This window comes from Haliotis rubra, unplaced genomic scaffold (assembly GCF_003918875.1).
Source record: "Haliotis rubra isolate DU_JTF1 unplaced genomic scaffold, ASM391887v1 Scf687, whole genome shotgun sequence".
Classification (NCBI taxonomy): Eukaryota; Metazoa; Mollusca; class Gastropoda; order Lepetellida; family Haliotidae; genus Haliotis; species Haliotis rubra.
The window spans coordinates 234,942-257,078 of NW_025767398.1; the positions used below are offsets into that span (position 1 = coordinate 234,942).

Here is a 22,137-nt window from a genome sequence, read left to right on the forward strand (position 1 = left end):
TGTCCGCATGCTTTTATAAGCCTTGATTAAAACGCATAACCGAACACCTTGACCTCACAAAACTCAAGGAGGTCACCCTCACCGTTCTTTTTTCCACTCAATCGGACATACCGCCCTTGAACAGCTCGGGTACATTTTACAGTGACAGTCTTTCCTGGTTCTGCGACCGCACCATGGTAGGATCCACACAGTGCACCCCCTGGCGCCTGGTTTGGTGAAGACCTCCAGTGTGAAGTTGTGTAGTCTCTCAGCTGTAGCAAAGGACGATTTCAAATATTGTCACATTCGTTGAACTAAGACATGTCAGTTTAGTGGCACTGCATGTCTCCTTTAAGGAGCCATGAAATACTTTGTGGGCATTTGGAATGGAAGTACATGACAGACACAGGGGAATTTACTAAGATCATGGCATTTACAGATTGCTCAGTGAACTAATGAAAGTAGATCTATATAATCAACAACATTATTGGCAATAATTACGAGGGTATAACACTGTTAGTTTCATGATGTGCCATAAACACTACACCAACATGCAGGGTGAACATGGCCAGTAATCTTCAGTAAATACACAGTCTGATGACCCGAGTACCTGTTCCTCAGCCATTCCAGAAGCTACATGGTACTGGGCTGACATTTCAACATCACAACGCTACGTCCAATACTGCAGTTCTGACGCACAATTTGTTAGGAACGCCAGAGTTGAGAAGTATGATACACATCTATTTACATACTAATGCACACAATTTCAAGGTGTCGAGGTTTTAGATTAGTTGAGTATGACGTAACATTATACTCACGACAACAGTCACCCCTGCTTGTCACGGCAACCTCAAACACCTCAGAATAAGCTTCAAGATCGACTTGCCACCAGGGATAATCGTCTCCTTCTGCCACAGCAAAACAACTGCCAGATCCCCAATCAGTGTTGGGGAGACCGTCTGTAGCAACTCTAGGCAGTGGCCCATACACAGAGCTCGCTGTTGCTGGCTTGCCTCTAGCCAGGTTAGACTCGCCTGCATTGTGTACCAAATATAAAATATCACAAAACAACATCGTTAACTCTCTTGTAGGTAAATAAGAAGACATCTTTTGAAGGGGCAGTGTGTGAATCTTCATGGTCAAGTGTATGTCTGAGTGGCAAGTATTACTGACTGAGCTTACACATGCCTACCAGATGTCATCGCTCATTTTCAGTGATTCATTCATGTAATTGACACATCTAACTTGTCTCTTTAACAACACGTGTGATCTCTTGTGGCATATTATAGAGACTGATTATTGTCTTGGGTTGCCATTATATACATACATGGCAAACAAATGTACTTGTAACCAGTGTTTGATATCTCTGTTTTCGCAGAGCTATAGAACGTCCACGTGAACATAAACGACAGTTTGCCTCATAAGTTAAAGCTCTTCTTACCATCAGCAATAATGGATCCGAAAACTTTGACCTCACAGAATTGAAGGAGGTCACCTTCACCGTCCTTTGTCCCCCTCAGTCGGACATATCGCCCTCTAACAGATCTGATGCATTCTACACTGACAGTCTTTCCTGGTTCTGTGACTGTACCATTGTAGGTTCCACACAGCGCACTCCTAGCGCCTGTTGAGGTGGCCGGGTTCTTTCGAAAGACCTCCAATGTGAAGTCGTGTAGTCTCTCAGCTGTAACACGTGACGAAATCGTATTTTATGACACGAGCAGAATTGGAAGAATCTCATTTGGTCCTTGCCAGCTGTCACTAAAAGTCCAGCTGCTCTGCATGAAAGGTTATAATTATTTCCCCCGACAAAGTCTGAAATTACATAACTATTATATTTAAACATCATTACACAAATTGTTTGCTTGCATGTTAACTGGGGATGAAATCTGCCCAACCCACCTTCATCAGGGCTATCATCTTTTGGCTTGAGTCAAAAACTTGAAAACATGTTCATCCCGTTTTCGTACTGGATTCCATGGTTCTTATCAAGGAAGGACGTTCGTTATAGTGGTAGATAGTATTGAACTGCATGTGAAAAATTGGCTTTAGATGTTACGATTTTAGCAGCATGCCGGGATCAGTGATATCACAATATTTGATTCTTCAAAGCTGTACACAACCATTCCAGGGCAAACTTAAGTAAACACTTTATTTCTTGATCCATGCGATATTTCTTAATAGACACGCTGAACACACAACAAATTACATATCTATCTTTAAAGGTTCAGGAACTTTGTATATAAAGGAAAACAGCTGTCATCTGAATGGCACTGAGAAAACAATAAATAAAATGTTGGACGTCCTTTTGGATAAAACTCACATATAGTGTTTGGGTAGAACATTCAGACAGGAAGTATGCATCCCCATGGACAGTAATTATACTCACCTACTTCTATTGTAGGATTCAGTTAACAGGTGTCGAGGTTTTACTTGATTGAGTATAGTTTAATGCACATCGTTACTGAACTGTAACATTATACTCACGACAACAGTCACCCCTGCTTGTCACGGCAACCTCAAACACCTCAGAATAAGCTTCAAGATCGACTTGCCACCAGGGATGATCGTCTCCTTCTGCCACAGTAAAACAACTGCCACGTTTCCAGTCAGTGTAAGGGAGGCCGTCTGTAGCAACTTCAGGATGTGGCCCATACACAGAGCTCGCTGTTGCTGGCTTGCCTCTAGCCAGGTTAGACTCGCCTGCATTGTGTACCAAATATAAAATATCACAAAACGACATCGTTAACTCTCTTGTAGGTAAATAAGAAGACATCTTTTGAAGGGGCAGTGTGTGAATCTTCATGGTCAAGTGTATGTCTGAGTGGCAAGTATTACTGACTGAGCTTACACATGCCTACCAGATGTCATCGCTCATTTTCAGTGATTCATTCATGTAATTGACACATCTAACTTGTCTCTTTATCGCCACGTGTGATCTCTTGTGGCATATTATAGAGACTGATTATTGTCTTGGGTTGCCATTATATACATACATGGCAAACAAATGCACTTGTAACCAGTGTTTGATATCTCTGTTTTCGCAGAGCTATAGAACGTCCACGTGAACATAAACGACAGTTTGCCTCATAAGTTAAAGCTCTTCTTACCATCAGCAATAATGGATCCGAAAACTTTGACCTCACAGAATTGAAGGAGGTCACCTTCACCGTCCTTTGTCCCCCTCAGTCGGACATATCGCCCTCTAACAGATCTGATGCATTCTACACTGACAGTCTTTCCTGGTTCTGTGACCGTACCATTGTAGGTTCCACACAGCGCACTCCTAGCGCCTGTTGAGGTGGCCGGGTTCTTTCGAAAGACCTCCAATGTGAAGTCGTGTAGTCTCTCAGCTGTAACACGTGACGATGACAACTTTTATTGCGGGTGATGTTTTTCTTTGTATATAGTAGTATATGTGATGGTGGTACGGCATCACTTCCTCCTATGGCATTATTTACGTCAAATAACGCCCCACCGATGGTTGGAAAATATGGAAAACTGCGTCGACGATCGTTTGATGTCCCCGGATATTTTTTTACATTTATGCCTTTTTCTTGCCGGGCTTTTTGTCGCTCTATGAGGGGTTTTTTTCTGCTTTTTGCTGATATCACTTGTCTTACGAGACTTGGTTCTTATCTCTTGTTTCCTCCTATGGAATTATCGAGTTCAGACAGCACTAGCCTAAACTTTTTCCTAGATACCTTACTATTGGATAAGGCTGTGGAGATATGATCCTCAATAGTATTTAACTTTCCTCGGCCAGAACGCGAATCTCTGCTTTACGTTGCAGTCACTGCAAAATATGACCATTATATATTTAAGAGCTGTTAATTTGGCGTTAGCTTCTGCTGTGAAAATAGAGCTATTATTTGGTTGTCAAGAAGATAGTGTTCTGGATCCAATGACAGTGGCATAAGCCCCCGCGCCAGCATCCTTGGATCCATCTGTAAATAAGGATTTATATGTATTATATTTATTACTTAAATGACTAAATTCGTGTTTATACTGATTTAGTTATTCTTGGTGTTGTTTCTGAAGATGTTTTGGCTTTGGAAGCATAAGTTTCCTTAATTTCCGATCTCAAGACAAGCTTTTTGGCATCAGAAGAACTGATATTTTGAGTAAACTTGATCTTATTTATCTCCATCTGCTGTTTCCAAATGGGACAGTCTTTTGAAAATGATGAGTGATCACCTGCACAATTGGTACACTTCTTAAAGTTACTGACACAATCTTCTGTTGTATGTGTCACTTCTCACTACAGTGAGCACACACAACAGACAATGTGCAAGTACTAACACCATGACCAAACTTTTGGCATTTAAAACCTCTCAGTGCGTTTGGTATGTAGGTGTCGACATTAATGTTACAGTACCCTGCCTTTAGTGATCTTGGAGCAGTTGGAGCAGTTGGAGAAGAAAATGAAAACAGATACGTGTTTGTTGAAATGGTTTCCTGTTTTTTATGTGTTGTAAAACGCTTTACATATAAGACCCCTTGATCTTTCATTTCTGAAACAATATCAAGTTCAGACATGTTGGTGAACAATCGATCTCAGTCTCTTACAATTCCTATGCTGGTATTAAGTGTTCTGCGAGGAGAGATCGAAACCGGAATGCCGACAAACGTTTCAGTACTCATCAGGTTAGTTGCCTGTTGCCTTTTGCTGCACTCAATAAACAGTGCCCCTGAACGTAAACGTTTGATGCTTTTTACATCACCAGCTATGCCTTGTATGCCTTTGTGTACAGCAAAAGGATTTAACTTCAATCTGGTGTTATCTTGTGTCTCCATCACAAAGAAGCGTGGCCACTAATCAATGGACGTTAACATCTGGATCAGTGTCAAGTGGACGTTTTGTTTTTTTAAGGGGGTTTCGTATGCCATGGTTAGTTTTTAATGGTTCATCATCTGAGCTCCCCACCCTCCACGGAGTATCACAAGGACAATGCTAGACACAAGCGGATCTCCGACTTGCAGCACCAAGAATACTCGGATGATATACTCCAGGAGAAAGACTAAAAGATTAATTCTTCTACCTTCTGGCATAAGTCTCTAGGCAAAGTTTGCGATAAACTTTTTACAAAAATCAAATGATCTTACATGAACAAAGGGTGCCAAGACCAAAATTTTAACAATTTTATATCAAATAAAATCTATGCACAGGGCCTGGCATGACCAGCCGATTGGTTGAACAGGGCCCATTCAACCACCCATCTAGGTGAAGTAAGGGGCGAAGTGGTGTGTTGGGCAAAGGAACACTGTTCCTGGAACCAGTGCCCTCAACCACCAGACTCCCATCCTCCACCGACACAGGGGCGCAACCCACGGCAAATGGGTTGGTGGACCAAATATACCTCCGGGTCCACAACGGGGATTGAAGAGTGCTCAGCATTACCCAGCACCCACCACGAGGAGGTGGATCTTCACGGGTGCCTGGTGGACAATAACCACTCCACTCGCGTCTAGCTCCATGCTGACTGCTACGAGCATCGTGTTCACGCCATCAATGCTATCGACTGCTCTGTGGTATTTTGTGTGCAATGTGTATTACATTCCATTTCCATTTGTCATTTGATGTCGTTTTGTCGCAAACTAAATCTGTCCACAGTTTCCAGTGTTTTGACCACTTCGTTCATGGCCAGATACAATCCCATCCAAAGTTTAGACATTTGTACATACAAATAGTATGGAGGTGTAAAGGGGATGATGTTTATTTCCATTACCCCAGCATATTGCTAACCCAAATAAAAGTAACAGAGCTTCCTCGGAGGATCTACAAGATAAACTTCTATTGTGAGTGTCATGTGTCATTTAATAGTTAAATCAGGACTGTTCAAAATACAATTGGTAATCAAGTACATCGCAATCCAGGTCGGTGGGTGCTAACATATTGCCTGTATGACCCGGTTTTCACAAAACTTGTATCGAATTATCACATTTCGGAGTAAAAGACGTGAGAAATATCCCGTTATTTTTTACTTAGCTGACATAACCATTTTTAATACTATTTTGGGTAAGGCTCCCTCGTTCTCGACCTCATTTAAATTCTGCAGTTTCATTTCTTGTCATTTGTACAAGTTGTTTTTTAACTGCAATGCATACAACGTGTCTTTGGTACCGGGTTTATCGAATCCTCATGTGTTTCCAAGATCGGAGAGCATGATGGTAGCGCATTTTGTGATGCAATGCTTGCCTGAAATGTCACCCATTGTGATAGCTCATCCTTTAAGCTGATGAGATGTTTATTTGTGAGTAAGAAGATTTTGGTGAGCATAATTTCTCTTCAGGGTGACCCCTTTGGCGCTCGCGTAAGTCATTGTATGTAAATATCGCAACATGATATTGATGTTTTGTCTCCAACAGATTTTGACTTCCATCACGATTTCAACATCAGGTGGTGGCTCTCCAAGAAAGACTTTGATATACAAAAAAGTTAGTGCATCATATTTGGTTGGAATCTCTTGTACTGCAGTCAATGCTTTTTCGAATTCGGTCACCAACTGCAAACTCGTATATGGGAGGGCTGGTTTAGTCGACAGCATGTGACCTGGTTTTCTCTGGATGATGGTCAAGAGTACACTCCTTCTTTTTGCGAGTGGACGTAAGCTCCCAGCCCAATCCCATTATTGACGACTTTCGTGATGTAATAATCCTTATTCTCCATAAACACGTATGGAGAAACGATGTTCATATCGAGCAGCCAGCCAATTTGGGACCAGATCATCGTTCATTGGTTATCGTCCATACAGATGAGATTGTATGAGGTGTTTTTTTTTAGATAACGCCTGCCTTGACATCGTTTAAATCGCCTACACCATCGTCGAATGCTGCGACCATCACCCATTTATCATTGTCATTACAGGCGAGATTGTACTAAGTGTTGTTTATGAATCCCCAGTCTAAATCTCGTAGGTTACAACCTGGCTGTCACTTCTTTTCGCTTGCAAATGTTGTTTTTTAACTGTAAGGCATAACTTACCTTTGACACTGGTTTCATCGAATCCTTGCGTGTCCCCAAGATCAGAGAGTGCTATGGTGGCGCATGTTCTTACAGATGCATTCCAGGCCCTAAAGCGTTCATTGTTGTTCTTAATAGCCTATATGTACGGGTTGGTGTTCTATATCTAAAACGGACACTTTGAGTTACAGGATCATACCCTGCTTTAACTTTTTATACTGTAATAACCGGAAAGATTCTGTTCTACTGCTCTTGTACATTTCAATTTTCACTGCAACAGCTCTCAACAGAGTGGAATGACGTTCACCTTAGATATTACTGGTCATGCTTATCTGATCAAGATGGATACACAACCCTCGATAGGAACCTATATCAGGTAATTTGGAACCAGTCATAGGTATGGGGTTGTAATTCATTCGTCTGTAACCCGAGTGTTTTCGCTAAGGGCCTGCCGAGTCTTAAGGGTTCTTCACTGGTTAATGTCAGCTTTCCATCCGACGCGTTCAGCCTGAGGCTTGCTCCTTGAGGATTAAAAGTTTCGTCGTTCAGCTATAATAACCGTTGGAAAAAAATGTGGCACTCCCATTACTGATGTTTTTACACCGCAGGTAATAAGTGAGATCGCGGACAGCTACTTCGAGTTGTCCCGACATGTTATCGATAGCATAAAGCAGTGAAATGGGCTCACCATTCATTATTCGTTTGCCGGGTGTGAATAACGTTTTTTGAATGTCTCTCGTAGAAGCCGGCATGAGGATAAAACAATGGGGTGATAAGACGTATTCGGAATCTTACGTCATGACAAATGAGTGGAGGGATGATCTTATGGCTTTTGATGATAGGAAGGATTACCGCGTTTGGAGGTTTCAGCAGGGACCCTTTGGATACGCCAAAAGGGTTTTCTCGCGCGGGTGTCATAAGACTGAATGAACTGTGGGTTGTGCTGGGCATGCAGGTGCAAATGTGTTCAGGTAGTATAAGTCGGGGAACGGCTTTGTGGTGAACGTTGAGGATACTATTCCATCTCCGGTAGATTTACCGACGGCCATATGGCGATACAAAGAGAGTTTTGGAGAATGCCAGGTCTAGTAGACTACGTTTTCGGCATAGGTTTGTACATGGCTCTCAGCCACACGAAACCTAGGGTGAACAAAGTGGTAGGTTACAACAACGAAATCATGATCGTAAACTCCGAAACTAGGCGTGAACCCTGATAATAACGTGAGCCATGTCACACCACCACCGAGTACTGGTGAAACGGGAATATTGAAACCACCATCACTACCGGAGGCAAACCGTTTAACCCACACCACACCTATCGGCACCTTTGGTTGTCGCAAATCAGCGTCACATCCAATGTAAAACAGCACTCGTGGTCGGCGGGATCATGGTCGGTTTGTGTCTTATTTGGTAAAACATTCCTTAGCAGCGATGTACTACAGATGGTGATGGCGACGATGAGACAAACGCCCACAAGTTTTGACTTAGGATGTCGTCATCATCAGGGAATGGGGCTTCACCCTCAAAATCATCCATTTCGATATCTTCACCGCGCATCATTGATTATATATTGAACGTATAACATCATACATTCAATATAAATGATGTTGTCGCAATATGGACAAAAACTAAACCCTTTCCGAAGATTGAGGAACACTTGGTGATCATATGCCATTCGTCAATCCATGACAATAATGAATAATCCGAGCACTATCGATCAAAACCAGACGCTGTGGCGTGCCTGGCTTTAAAGATCACTTTGGATTCCAAGGATGATAAAAAAGAACTTGTGAGGGACATGAGCCAAGCCATCGTGAAGAAAACAATGATTAAAATCAGCGGGAACAAGTGCTGTGCATCGATGACAGCGACCTCTGGAGAACCAAGAGCGAATGCTGGAACATGAAATATCAAGGCATTTGTCCGAAAGCATCTGATTCAAATAGGTGACACGTGGGATATACTTCTACACCGGCCAAGCTCAACGCCGTGCTGCTGGAAGATAAGGCCATAGCCAATGCATTCAGAAACCAGTATTGCATTCCGCTCGACTTCAAGTTACTCAAGGGACACATGCCCTCGAATGAAACCAAGTTGGGCGACAGGTTGAAATACGAACTCACGTTTAATGAATACGGTAAAGTCGTGTGCAAGTCGATGCAAGCTACTCGGACAGCAGCTATACCATAGGCAACATTTTGTTGGATTTCAATATGGTCATGAATACGGAACTTGCCCGGCAGATCCGCAACCAGTATTCGGGAACATTAGCCATCTTGTACTATTGCGTTCTGTGCCATCGGAATATCGTCAGGGATAAAAGCGATACACTGTGGAACATCAATCTGAACGTGCCCGCTCGATCAATATGAGGTATTTTAATCATTTTGGAAAAAGTATTTACACCTTTTCGAGAGACAACAAAAAGTATTGGAACCCCAATACCACCAAAGTGGAAGTGACCGTCGAGGGCGTGCCCAATCAGCTTTTCAGCCAAGGCATGAGGGCAAACCAAGAGTGGGATGGAATAAAAAAACTACTGCTACCAGGAATCAATGCGGGGGTCAAGGATCTTGGTCTCCCCGACGTGACCCTTGGGGATTACCTGACGAGCAAGTATGCGCTGTGACTGGACAAGCCATCCATGAACGGACGACGGTCGACTTCATTGCAGCAAGCGTCGCATCGAAAATGGGAGCGAGGGTATCACGATTCAAATCATCCATAAGGCTCAAGACACCAGTAAATTAAACCTATATTTGTATGTGATCATGGACGCACAACTCAATGTACAAGACGGAAGATTTGTGCACGCCATCTATTGAGCTACCCCCTGGAGCCGCATTGTGCCATTGTGTGTGGTCAGATGGAACGTTTGTGCTGGATATGTTGGAAGATTATTATAGGAATGTTTTCAATCATATCGTCATTCTTTGCTCTACTTTAGCCGTCAATAAAAACAAAATTCTCCCTAGAAGGATCCGAATACCTACACTTAGAAATTCGAGTCTGTCGCTCTACCATCACACACCGAGACTCGGTATGCAAGTGCATTGAAGCTATATATAACTCATCCTCTTGCATACGCCTCTCCAATTCTAAAACAGCTTACTGCGACCTCATGGAGTGTATGTTGGGTAGATCAAGCAGTTTGATACCACAAGCATAGGTGAAACCACCTATGGGTATCATGTTCGTGTTAATATTTGGTCTACATTCTAGGCAAAGGGCTTACAAACTTTGGCGAGTCGAACTTAGCCATAGCTCGCACCTGATTGGCTGAAATAATGCCAGCTTAGGGTTGACTAAAAGTATTAAACACATGAATAATCGGTTCGTCATTCGTGATGAAAGCTTGCTTGCAGAGCCGTGCAACTCTGCATTGTGAGTTTGAGTCCCACCATACAGCCTCTGAGATTCCTTGCAACTTTCGTGATTTCGGCTTCATATTAGATCCCCGGGGGATCTCATAGTAAGGTATCGATAGAGGGGCCTTCTCTCTGTGAGGGGACAAATGCAGACGACACAGCCCACCTGGGGGGAAAGGCACAACTTCTTTACTTTCTCCCTAGGTGGGTTGTGGCTACCGAGGGACTTTTGTTATTTTTTCACAAATTGAACGCGTCAATGTTTATCTATATAAATCAACCCATGGTATTTGAAATTCTCACTCTGTTTTACCTGACATTCCTATCATTATGTTTGGGTTATGTCTTATTTAGTTATTTTAGATTTAAAAAACGATTGATATTTTACAAGATGGAGTGTGACAATCTGCTTGAACAAATGATATACAAGGATAATAAGAGCACTGAGGGTGGTGGTGTGTCTCTCCTCGTCGTGCATAAGTGAGAAAGACTCCCGGCCATATTCATGGGTGGAAAGGAGAAACAATACTTGGGGGATCATATCACTACCCATAAAATATATAAAATGTCCGATGGAAAAGGCGATAAACTGTATGCGAGAAACCAATCCAGACTCGGCACTGAAACTCATCAGGGTTGCCTTGCGTGTTGTCGGCTATTGCGGATTTGGAGTCTTTTTCTGGACTGAAGTTTTGTGTTCTTTAATTCGTAGTGGGAGAGGGCGGGGCGGGATGTAAGAGTCTCCACATTGGCAATTGATCTGGATGACACTACGAATTAAAGAACACAAGTCCAGAAAAAAGACTCCAAATCCGCCAAAGCCGACCCAAGCCAACACTGACCATGCCATCCTTTGGGACAACATCCACATCCTGGAAACCAACCGAGCAGACTACAAGATTAGGAAACTTCTTGAAGCCATAAAAATCCAATGCTTCAACCCCACCATGAACCTGGATCAAGGTTATTTTATCTCTTCAGCCTATCACCACCTAATTAAAGATCACCAGTAATCCAGCCATACCTAGTCCAACTGGCTTCTGTGCCCCCCTTTTGTGTATAGTTATCAAAACCAATCAATGTGTACATCAACCTACTCTCTCCAACTCACATTACCATCTCAGTGTACATCAACTCATCTATTGTATAATCTCATTCTGCATATTGTTTTAATCACTATCACTCTGTACATGAACCTACTCTGCTCAAATCACTAATTAGCAATCCAATGTATATCAATTGTATGTACACACTATGCAGCTATGTATATATTCTCCATGTTACAAATCTATATGTCACTTGCTTGATAACGGTGTTAGTACCTACACCAAAACGTCGCCCCCATTGCCATAAAGAAATTGTCTATCCATAGAACTTGGTTTTCCTTCATCTATCTAACTTCTAAAATGCCTCTCAAGGAAGTCAACGGTATCACCTCAGATTTGAACAAAAGGCTACACACTAGAAGTTGACCTAGAATACCCCAGAGTCGCACAACAGATATCCGCATGCTTCCGAACGATTGATGTTCGATGGAGACTGGATGTCTGAAACTCACTGAGAAATAACTGGCTGACGTAGCAAAATCGTACCAAACTTGATGGATAAAACCAAAATACATCGTTCACTATCGCAACCTGCAGTTATACCTGTCGCTGGGCATGAAGCTGAAGAAAATACAAAGAGTTCTCAAATTCGACAAAAGTCCTTGGATGGAACCTTACATAAGGATGAACACGGATTTAAGTAAACGGGTCACCAGCCATTTATATTCATCAACTCCTCAGTATTCGGCCAAACGATGGAGAGCCTGAACACTCTGAGAAGAGACAAGCACAGGACATACGGTTTGAGAATGAACAAAACATCATTGTCGCCGATGGCAAAAGATGGATCAACGATGATGGAACAGTTGTAATAAAGAAGAAACACAAATAACACAATATATATAATAGATAATATTTACTACAGCCAACGGGATACTGGAAAGGCGTGGGTGCCATCCACAAGCTTGCCGAGGTCGCGAAGGTCTCTGAAGAGGCCGCTAAGTCTTAGATGCTGAAACAATCGCTGTAGCAAATCTACCTGCTGGCGCCCCCAAGACGACAAGCAGAAAGTTCAATGTCTGGATGCCCAATCGAATGCATCAAGCCGACCTCTTGTTTTACTCCCACATGACAGGGTGAGACACAAAACGTACAACTATGCCCTGACCGTCATGCATGTCATCAGTTGAAACAAAGAGGCCACGCCGTTAACAGCGAAAGATTCGACTCAAGTGCCCAAGTCACTAGAGCCTATCTACAAATGGAGCCCATTGACGTAACCTGCTGAATTGTCTGGGACCTTGGAGGCGAGTTTATCGGATCCGTGTCACAGCTACTAGGAAAACACAAGGCCAATGTCAGGCGTGGAATAGCAGGGGCCAATCGCAGCTCATCTATTGGCGAAAAATGTAATCGCACCTTAGATGAACGTTTATTCAGATAGCAGTACAGACAAGAGATGGTAGCGCCGGATAAACAATTAACGGAATGGGTGTCACGTTTGCCTGGAGTTGTGTCTGCGATCAATGACAAAGTGACTAGATTAATAAATAAAAAACTGACGAATTGTCTGTACCGCACAGCGGTAAAGAGCAGAAACTTTCACGCCAGGTCAGCTTGAGGTATTTATACCAGCCCGGCAAACACGAGGGTGATAGTCGGTAACGTGCCGTGTGGTTTATCAAAACGTACAGTATTGATCGAGTGGATATCAAAGAAGGCCAACCCCATTTGTATTACCTGAAGGATGGGGAAGGCAAATGATTCGTGAGAGAGGAATTACTAATCGTACCTCATGATACGGTGTTACCTCTAATAAAAAGAAACAAGAAATATCAGGGGACATCGAACGATGGTCGACGCTGTTTTCCCTATTTTTCGACCATCGGTGGGGCATTATTTGACGTTAATAATGCCATAGGAGGAAATACACTATATCTTTACTTCTGTCACTTTATAATTCCCTCGTGCCAAGCAGCTCAATAGACTGATTGGCCAAGTTAACACCTATTGTTAAACTGTATGCTAGGTTCTCCCTGAAAATCCGACAGAACTCCTCAGGTCAGGGAGGAGACGAGTTGGGATACAAAATACAGTTTGTTATATATCCAGTATCTAGATAGTGTATTGTATTGCAAGATACATCATGTTTGCATTGTCTCTTTGAGTACACTAAATGTATTAATATAAAGTATACATAATAGTGGTATGGTCACAACCGTCATTAACAAGACCTTTCACACAAATTCCACCCCCATAGCCACCATAAAACAAACCAAATTCAGTGGGACATCAAACAATATCCCGCTAAATTTGGTAATCCCGTATCGGGGTTTTGTTGTTTCGCTACCAGTTCATTTTGTTTGGTTTTAAATAGCCATACAGCTGCGATAACAACCATTGTTGCAATTGCGTACATGACCCATTCGTTAACGCCAATCTATTTTTTTCATTGCTGGCTCAACCACCTTTTTTACTGCTGGCTACATTTTTTAGGGTTCTTTGGTTTCTTCGTTACCCTTATTGCATATCCACGGGTATCGGTGTATCCACGGATATTGGTTGTCTCTGTTGGGGTCGTTTCAGTGTTTGGTTAGTGGACAACATCCGTCTCCTCCATATTGTATATCATTAGGTGGGCACTTTCGTTTAAATTGACAATGCTTAACGGTAATGATTTCCACGGTGAACTGTGAAAAAAGCATGGGTCACCAGATTGTCATCCAAGTATTGTTTGCTCTTACCGCCGAAGACTAGTGCCGCTAGTTTTTCATGCTATCCATGGTATGCTTTTTATCCATGTCGGGTAGAATTTGTTCGAGCAAGTCTTCACACTTCATCTTATAATATATCAATCTGTTTTTAAATCTAACGTAACAAATTTTTAAATAACCAAAACATAACGATTTCAAAACACGGCATGGTTTATATACGTTTATAGCTACACGTTTAATATGCTAACCATTTGCTAAGCAGTTGCTAAGCTAGCAATGTATAAGCAATGGGTTTGTCTGTTTTCAGTATGAGCTTCACGTGTTGTCATTCTGTTTTGTTGGGATAACATCATTTTCTTGTAAACATTCCACGAACGAATCCCTATCCTTGCAGTGAAATAATGTGACCCATCGCATCAGTTCTCTGAGGTCTTTCATTACCGAGTTGAATTTTTGAGTGAGTACCCAAATGCTATGCTTCATAAGACGACCCGAAAATGCTAAATAGGACAATATGTCTCTCTTTTTGGTGATTTCTTTATTTACGCTGAAATCGTCTATGATGAAAAGCTTCGACTCTCCCTTAAACTTGAAATGCTTTTAACCAGTCCTGTAACGATTTGGATGTCACTCATGAAACGCCAGTGGTGGATGATGAACCACTGCAAATGACACCTCATCCATGGGTGACGTCCTAAGCAACGAACTTTTAAAGACGACTGTGAATGATTACTATGATGTCTTAAAGAAGATGAAAATAACATGACACCTTTTCTAAGTTTGAAATAGATAATAAAGGGATACTGCGACTGAAAGCGGCTCCGGACGTTGATCTCTGAATGCCCTATGAGAAAACACCTTGCATTGTCTACACTGGCCAATCACCATGGCGTCAACTTTCTCTACGATGAATTAAATCTGGAACACTGTTGTACACAGTCAAGACTTTCAGCAAAGACCACTAAAACACTGCAAACGGTGCGGACTGATCTCGGTGCAATGGCGAGTGCGTTAGATCAGGATAATTTGAGAGAGGTACCACAAAAGACTAAGGAAGGTTTGATAGGACTCGACAAAATATTTAGTAAACAATACTTAATTAGAAACACCGGAGCTGAATCATACAATTCGGGAACTGTGAGGCCTAGTTGATGCCATGCAAACAATGCTTGTCAATAACTTAGCTAAACTAGACAATCTCAACACTCATATGGATAAGGAGAAAAGAAAACTCGAAGAAGCGGGAAGTGAATTCAACAGACGTGTTGCAGAAAGAAGGTGAAAGATTGAGGTAGATTGTGAAAGATTGGTCCGAATAGAAGCGGCTTCCACCAATATAGAAGCTCTTTGATCCCAAATCAGTAGAATTTGCGAAACCATCAATCGAGTTCTGAACGATGACACGACGATAGAACCATTGCTAGTATTTTAACCGCACCGTGGTTTTATCATATCGACATTAGTTCTCTCTATTACGGGTGATGCTCTGACACCACCTAGCCTACCGCCTAGTGACGTAAAAGAATAGATGAAAAACATTTAAAGTCCCTGGGTGAAGCCCTAGCAAGGCTAGTGTAAGCACTCCCAGGTATAATTAGTGGTATTGCATCCTGGCTACTGAACGTATTATCTAAGACTGCTACTTGGCTTAGTCAAAATTTGTAGACGTTAATCATGTCAGTTGTCGGCCTGCTGTATATAGACGCTAAGGAATTTTTAACTACATACAAACAAATTGCAATCGCACGATTGATTGATATGTCATTGATTTTGAGCATGTGCTGACGACTGTGGTTTTGGTGTAGTATGTTGCGGTGACTGGGCTTCCTGCTCTGGTGGGATCACTATTCCCGTTTCACCTGTATGCGTTGACGGTATCAGTACTGGTATGTTGACATCTGGTTGTTCGCTCGTAGCCATGACAATTTCGTTGTTAGAACCTTCCACGTGATTAACTCTAATTTTCATATTACTAAGAGCCACGTACAAACCTATACCAAAAACGTAGTTTACTTTAGACCCGGCATTCACTAGCAAATTTTGGTATCTCTTGATGGCTTTTGGCAAATCTACAGGGGATGAAATAGAATCTTCGACGTTCGCCACAAATTGTTTCTGCGCATCAAAAGCTGTCCCCTGACCTATAATACTCCAAAGTCTTACAACAATGGGATGAGAAAACCCATTTGATTTATCTAAAATATTTTTTTCAAATCATCTTCGGGTCCTTGCTGAAACCTCCATTCTTTCAGCTTATTTGAGGGGCAGATGGTGAACGAGTGGAATACCCAAACAACGATTAACTCCTGGCAAACGCCAATCCGTATTTGTGTTGATTCTGAATTCATCATAAATACGTTCTTATGCACGCCGATCGTACGGATTATTCATTGCGCTCCATTCGGAGTCCTGTGGAACCGGTGTATTTATTTCTTTAAGTATGCACCTGATCTGGTAGTAAACGTGAAATATGAAAACAGACTTGAAGTTTGTCACCACTAGGCAGTGTGGCCTGGTCATCGCTGAGACCAGCGACAAAAAGAGACCGCCACATTATTTCCGATGGTTATTATAATGTTTGTTGACTGAACAATGAAAATTTTAAACCTAATGGAGCTAGTCTCAAACTAAATGAGTCGAACAGAATGCTTAACCAGTGGAAAAGATCCCATAAGAATTATCATCTCCCGCAACAATGATCGAAAATACCAGATATATACTCCTCAAAAGAAGTTAAGGGTCACAAGTATTTTGGAATATAAGCAGAAGATATGGAAATAAAATTGTGACAACCAATGACAAAAACAAAACCTCAAGCTCTAAAGAAACGAAAACACAAAACAAAAAGTGAATTGTTTAGCACAACTTTATTCCACAATTCATCGAAGTCAAGTACCCCAAAATCAGAGTTCACACAAAGCCAGAAATCTTTAATAACTCGTGTAGCCACCGTTAGCATGGATGAATTCCTGACCCTGTTGACACATGTTATTCATTAAACGCCTAAAACATTGTTGGGGGGCTGCTGCCCATTCTGGGACTAGTTGTTGACCCAGTTCTTGTGGGTTGACGGCAGGGACGTGATAAGCTTGAATTCTTCGTCCTATCTCATCCCAGGCATGCTCAATTGGTAACAAGTCGGGTGAATAAGCAGGCCACACCATGTGCTGAACGTTCTGCTGCTGCAGAAAGTCTGTCACCACCCTGGCACGATGGGGTCTAGCGTTATCATCCCGGAACCAGGCCCCTGGTCCAAGTTGACGAAGCAGTGGCATCACCAGAGGTTGAATAATCTCGATGAGATATCGAAGACCAGTCAAATTCCCATTGACGATTTAGAGAGCAGTTCTGTGGTGCAGATATCCGCCCAGACCATCACGCTTCCGCCTCCGAAAGGTAAACGTTGAGCAACGTTGACGTCAGCATACTTCTCTCGTTGGTGACGATAAACACGGGCACGACCATCCTTAAACTGGAGTGTGAGGTGGGATTCAGCAGAAAAGATTGTCTGTGCCCACTGATCACGGTTCCAACGAACATGCCAACGGCACCAATCTCGGCCAGCTCTTCTGTGCCGCTCAAGTAGTGGTGGTCGGACTGGAGAACGTCGAGAGCGCAAACGTCGGACACATAGACGATTTTGAACTGTCTGATCGGATACGTTGGTGCAACGGCCAGCTCTCAACTGATCCTGAAGATGTCTTGCGGTCAAAAATCAATGTCGCAGAACCATCATCATCAAGTAGAGATCATTTCGGGCTGTTGTTGATCGATGTCTTCCGGAATGGGCCGATTCTGGACAGCATTTGTTGTCCTGAACCCCTGTCATAGTCACCAGATAACACTTTGGCATACATTTAGTCGCCTAGCAACACTTCGTTGGGTTTGACCATCTATTGCCAACCTATTGCCCTTCCTCTGTCTTGAATGCTGAGCTGTCGTCTGACCATCTTCAAATTTCAAATGAGGCCGATTTGAAAATGCTTGGTCTTTTTATTGTGAAAATGTGCATGCATAAAATGACATCCATGGACAGTACGTGTAAAATGTGCATTAGGTGGCATAATGGTTGTTTCGCTGATGAGGGTCAGTTTAGTGTAGCCGAGTTCATGGTTCAAATCAAGAAGTCCGAATTTACAGTTAGATTTGACAGTTACCTAATGAAACGGGTAATGATAACTTTTGTCATGAAGTTATGATGTCTTCAGTCCAAATAACACCCATACAGAAAGTTTCCTGTCCCTATTTGTCTCAAAATTGCCCATTCTAATTTTGATGTCCACATTTCGTTTGACCCTTAACATCTTTTGAGTAGTATATATAGTTCCCTATCGAGAGCTGTGAATTCATCTCGATCATTTGATGTTCCGCTGAATTTGGTCTGTGTTATGGTAGCTGTGGGGGTGGAATTGGAGTGAAAAGGATTGATGAGGGTAAGTGGTCATTATTGTGTATACTACTGATAAAAATAGGTTATGACTGATTAAATAATTATTTACAAGGTTCACTAAATATTCTATCACTGCAAGTTAATAAATGGATGTGTGCAAGTATTGATTTATTTCTAGACTGTTCTCCATGAGTATGGCTGTTGAAATCACACTCTTTTATAACTGACAGGTTGTCATTATTTTCCTTAACTTTGAGCAAGACCTGGGGTCTATCTCCATGTTGTAATCACGTTCATTGCCAATGCACATATCGTTCTGCATCAAGTCTGTGAACCGTATGTTTAAGTACAATGTATTTACGTGTTTATGTGTCATGTAATATTGTGTTTTTCAGGGTGTATTCCATATCCATATCCATATCCACACACAGTAGGAACTAGATATTCTTTGATTGTCTTTGGTTTACAGCTCGACCGTTTTCCCAACAGATCATGCTGATAAAACATAAGGAGCCTGTCAAGAAGAGGTGGGTGAAAAGAGGAAGTAGCCGTTCTTGGCTTGTCTTGACCCAGCCCTTCCGAAAACCCTCGTCACTATACAGCTTGTTTGGCGAATCCCATACTCTTCACTGTCTGAGTACGATAAACAGCTTAACAATATAAGTTATAATATAGTCATATTATCTTATTATAGAAAGAGGGTAATATTTACAATTAATTATGGGATATATGCATGCCTAATTGTAGACTTACCTCTTTTTCAGTTTTTGTTGGGAATAAGTACAGTCCCATTCTTACTGAGATCATGCCGTGTACAGATTGTTTCAGATTGTTTAAAGAACTATTACAATCTCGTCAAATTAGATTCAGTTTTTAGTGTACATCGTAACATTATACTCACGACAACAGTCACTCCTGCTTGTCACGGCAACCTCAAACACCTCAGAATAAGCTTCAAGATCGACTTGCCACCAGGGATGATTGTCTCCTTCTGCCACAGCAAAACAACTGCCACTTTTCCAGTCAGTGTAAGGGAGGCCGTCTGTTGCAACTTCAGGATGTGTCCCATACACAGAGCTCGCTGTTGCTGGCTTGCCTCTGGCTAGGTTAATCGTTCCTGAAATGAGGTGAAGTGAGGTGAGATGAGGTTTAACTCACTTAAGTGAGTGAGTGAGTTTAGTTTTATGCCGCACTTAGCAATATTCCAGCTTTATGGCGGTGGTCTGTAAATAATCGGATCTGGACCAGACAATCCAGGGACCAACAGCATAAACATCAATCTACACAATTGGGATACCATGACATGTGTCAACCCAGTCAGCGAGCCTGACCACCTGATCCCGTTAGTTGCCTCGTACGACAAGCATGGGTTACTGAACATCAATTCTAACCCATATCTTCACAGGTTTTAACTCTCTTTAACCTACAATACAATAGAATTTAAAACAAATTCATTGAAACATTTTATCATCAAGGTCATTTTGTCATCATGTCTGTAAAACCAAGTGCAAGTGACACATAAAGTCCTTGGAAAGTACCAATATATGCCCTGTTTTTGTTCATTTCCATAGTTACAACAATCAATGAAAATTGTCAGTAACAGTAAGTTGCTTCCCAGTTCCAAGATTTCAGGCTTTTGTTGTGTCATGAGGCAGTGGCTATGGTATAACTTGATTAGCAAAGACACAATTGAAAATTTTACTATAAATTGTTTATCTATAATACTTATCCGCAGATTACCCTGTGTCTAATGTATAAAAACCATGATGACGCATTACGCAAGGAGGCCTGGAGAAAGCACCAACTCCAGATATGCTATACTCCAATACTTGTATGGGTTGCTTCTGGTGTATTAACCCCTTGGCTTACAAGACACAAAGATTCTAGGGAGTGGGCAGTCCAGAATCGATGTGGTTTCAAGACAAAAGGACGCAGTTTGGCAAGTAGACCCCGCCTCTCTGCGATTTATCAGAAGACCCCAGTGAATTAAAGTCTAAGACATTAATCTGGACAGCCCCTGCTTCTAAACCATCCCCCTCGATCACACGCTGGATGGCAGTAAAAGGGAAGATGGCCTGGTGCTCAACTCGTTTAATGTTCAGTACCAATCAATCATCATAAGATGAGAAAGGAACTTAGGAGTGGAACGCTTTGAAAACCCGTAGGAATTCGGAAAACAACAATTCACTGACGTAATTGTTCGCAAGAGTAGAGGTCAGCCAGTGGATGAAGTACAAGATTGGCCTCACAGTCTATAGAGTTATGTTTATGACAGTATTACAATGCCCGGCTTCGGTGAAGATGAAGGTGATCTATGCCCAGGATAAAGTAGAACAATATGAAAAGATAATATCAATTTCTTCTGTTGAAATACGAGGTAGCATGACCATCGCAAGGAAGGCTGCTCCTTCATCTGCGTTGAGGGGTCAACAAAAGTTGCTGCGCTAGCACCAAAAGGCTAAACTGGTGCAAGCCTTCCACATCAATGATGGATAGATCTCGTAGATAGTGTGAGACAAGTGAACTCAAGAAACAACCATCCATGTTGGCATTAAGAGAACAGTAGTGTAGTGCCATTGTTGAAGCCAAAGCTTGTGTCTCGTGAGGGCTAGCAGTAGTAGGTTGCTAAAGGTCATCGTAGGCGTAGGCACATAGGATGGTTGAACGCATTCAAAATGCAAGGGTTGTACGAGAGAGTCTGCTGATGAAGCTGTAGACAATAGGGTGAAAAGTCTCTTGCGTACCCTACGTCGGTCTTGAGATGCAGAAAGGTACACTTGTAATTATAATGCCCTAACCATGCAGAGTGAGAGATCCTCAGTGTCGTCGGGCCCCATTATCATGGACAGTGGTGGAATGACAAAAGTCTATCTAACTCTCCGGGTAACTGATTCTTGGCAATGAAGTTCAATCTTAGTCAAGAAATACTTTGCCATGCCTCTTCCATTCAAAGTGCACTCGGTTGACATCCAGGGCATGAAGTTCCGAGATGTCTGCAGCGGTTGCAAGGGCCACTAGGAAGAAGGTCTTGAAGGTAATACACTCGAAATATTTCTCCCCCAGAGGCTCGTACTCATTCGTAAGTGAGTCAAAATTGTGCTGTTTTGCCAAGTTCCCCTTTCCTTCCAGACACTTTGAATCTTTCATACTGTTGATGCAACAATCTGCCGGCCTCACTCTCAGTGGCTGTCTTTAAACTAGGAGAGTCCTGGGCTTCAATCAACATGTCAAGCAAAGGCTTCACATGATCATGACTGTGAGATGTTAGGAAAGCTTGAAGAAGAAGCCTTTCCAAGCCTTCGAGTACAAGCTTGTGTACCCGCATGGCGTGGTTGTAGTGTTTTCCTGAGATAAATTTTGCAACAGAGCCGCTTGCACATATTCCAGACTCTATGAATATTTCAGAAAATCCACTCCCTTCCATTCTCTTTCCTAGAGCTCCGAAAATAGCACAAACGGTATGAAAGACTCCAAGGCGTACTATAACATTCTCAAAACATCTAATGACAGAGCTTTCTTTGCAACTGCAATATCAAAGGTAACAATAGTGTAGCTTTTATTAAGTTGATCGCTTGCTTCTTGAGATATTTCCAGGAGATGTTGAACTGTTGCATTGTCAGTGACTGGAGCATTCACTGGTGTCATGTAATCCACAACTGATTGCTTCTTGTCGACC

At 42.2% G+C, this 22,137-nt stretch overlaps 1 protein-coding gene across 1 annotated transcript; it reads right to left on the reverse strand.

Annotated features, from left to right (window-relative positions):
• On the reverse strand, nt 1-21,608 carry LOC124258215. The gene is made up of 7 exons (XM_046692277.1): nt 21,395-21,608; nt 19,363-19,578; nt 3,090-3,332; nt 2,467-2,682; nt 1,421-1,663; nt 798-1,013; nt 1-251 (listed from the first exon to the last, which is right to left on the reverse strand). The coding sequence occupies exons 1-7, from the start codon at nt 21,606-21,608 to the stop codon at nt 79-81; spliced, it is 1,521 nt and encodes a 506-aa protein (XP_046548233.1). The 3' UTR covers nt 1-78.
• Nucleotides 21,609-22,137: the final 529 nt, after the last annotated feature.